The sequence below is a fragment of the Manacus vitellinus genome, unplaced genomic scaffold (genome assembly GCF_001715985.3).
Source record: "Manacus vitellinus isolate BGI_N305 unplaced genomic scaffold, ASM171598v3 scaffold_274_pilon, whole genome shotgun sequence".
Taxonomy (NCBI): Eukaryota; Metazoa; Chordata; class Aves; order Passeriformes; family Pipridae; genus Manacus; species Manacus vitellinus.
The window spans coordinates 6303-8348 of record NW_021940002.1 but is presented as its reverse complement, the minus strand read 5'-3'; the positions used below and the strand labels follow the sequence as shown (position 1 = coordinate 8348).

General features: G+C 53.9%; 1 protein-coding gene across 1 annotated transcript; it reads right to left on the bottom strand.

Annotated features, from left to right (window-relative positions):
• Positions 1-393: 393 nt before the first annotated feature.
• On the bottom strand, positions 394-1320 carry LOC115307551 (olfactory receptor 14J1-like). Its single transcript, XM_029960442.1, has one exon. The coding sequence runs from the start codon at positions 1318-1320 to the stop codon at positions 394-396; it is 927 nt and encodes a 308-aa protein (XP_029816302.1).
• Between the last annotated feature and the right edge of the window lie 726 nt (positions 1321-2046).

The window sequence follows — 2046 nt, the reverse complement described above, 5'->3', positions numbered from 1 at the left end:
TGGAAATGCCCTCCAGCTTCAGGGGAGGTCTTGGTAGAAGGATCAGGGGAAAAGCATTTGTGTCCTTTCTTCCACTCAGAGATTGTGATTCCTCATGTACAGAATAACATAGGCAGGATGTTTGACAAATACCTTGCTGCACAAACTTTTATTTTGTTTAAATGCACACAAAGCATGATTCCTGATTAGTGTATTTTGTGGGTCAAAAAAAGAGGTAGAGAGTGAATTATATGGGATGAAGAATAAAATTTCAGTGTTAATGACATGAACAGAGGGAAAAAAAAGGAAAGCCCCCCACCCCCACCACTATCAAAAGCTTTAGAAGGCAGGCTTGGCCCAAAATGTGTTACACAATGTGTGTTCTGCAGAAGAAAAGAGGCAGTTTATTGCTCCTTAAAAACATCCAGTCATCATTTTCCTTATGGCATCCTTGAGCTCCTGGTTCCTGAGGCTGTAGATGAGGGGGTTCAGTGATGGAGGTACCACCACATAGAGAACTGACACCACCAGGTCCAGGGATGGGGAGGAGATGGAGGGGGGCTTCAGGTAGGCAATTATGGCAGTGCTGACAAACAGGGACACCATGGCCAGGTGAGGGAGGCAGGTGGAAAAGGCTTTGTGCTGTCCCTGCTCAGAGGGGATCCTCAGCACAGCCCTGAAGATCTGCACATAGGAGAAAACAATGAAAATGAAACAACCAAATGCTAAAGAGATAGTAAACCAGAGAAGCCCAATTTCCCTGAGGTAGCCTGAGTGAGAGCAGGAGAGCTTGAGGATGTGTGGGATTTCACAGAAGAACTGGCCCAGGGCATTGCCCTTGCACAGGGGCAGGGAAAATGTACTGGCTGTGTGCAGCAGAGCAATGAGAAACCCAGTGGTCCAGGCAGCTGCTGCCATGTGGGCACAAGCTCTGCTGCCCAGGAGGGTCCCGTAGTGCAGGGGTTTGCAGATGGCAACGTAGCGGTCGTAGCACATGATGGTGAGGAGGGAAAACTCTACTCTAAGAAAGAAGACAAGCAGAAAGGCCTGTGCAACACATCCATGGTAGGAAATGGTTGTGGTGTCCCAGAGGGAATTGTGCATGGCTTTGGGGACAGTGGTGCAGATGCAGCCCAGGTCTGTGAGAGAGAGGTGGAGCAGGAAGAAGTACCTGGGGGTGTGCAGGTGATGGTCACAGGCTACGGCGCTGAGGATGAGGCCGTTGGCCAGGAGGGCAGCCAGGGAGATGGCCAGGAAGAGCCAGAAGTGCAGGAGCTGCAGCTCCCGCCTGTCTGTGAATGCCAGGAGGAGGAACTGGGGGATGGAGCTGCTGTTGGACATTTGCTGCCTCTGGACATGGGGACCTGTTCAAGGAGGAAAGGACAGTGACTGTGCAGGGCAGACTTCTCTGGGAAAAGCCCGTTCTCAGAGGCCCATCCCTGCTCCTCAACACTTCCCCTTTGACCATGTCCAGGTGACCTTCCTTCCCCGTGGTTGCTGGAGCCCTGATTGCTGCTGGCCAAGTGCTCTGTGAGCAGCAGGACCTCACCCTGCAGGACACTGGGCAGTCAGCCCTGCTCCCCCCAGTCAGGGCACGAGAACAGTGAGGGCAGGGCCAGTCCTGGGAGGTGAACTTTGACAAAGAATCTGCTCCTAAGGCACAGCAGCTTGTCAGCAACAGCACTGCCAGGGTGCAGGCAGGGGGATGGTAGAAGGCAGAGGGAGAGATTCTGCTGCACTCTGGGAGAACAGAGAGGCCTGTGAGGCAGGAGGATTGTCTGAGGCCCAGTGCAGAGTGAGGGGAGCTGTTCTGTCCCTCTGTCCTGTGCCCAGCTGCCCTGCACTGGCACCTTTCTGAGACACAGCTCAAAGTTATACTCCTGTGTTCCCCTGGAGAGCAGAGGGACCCATGGCAGAGAAATTGGCTCCCCCTTTCCCAAAGTCAGGGACAGTCATCTCATTTCCAGCCTCCCAGAGCCCAGAGCCCCCGGGACACAGAGAGCTGGGACAGCTCCTTGCTGTGCTCAGCCCTGCACAGGAGGAGCCCCAGGGGCTGGGCCTGACTCT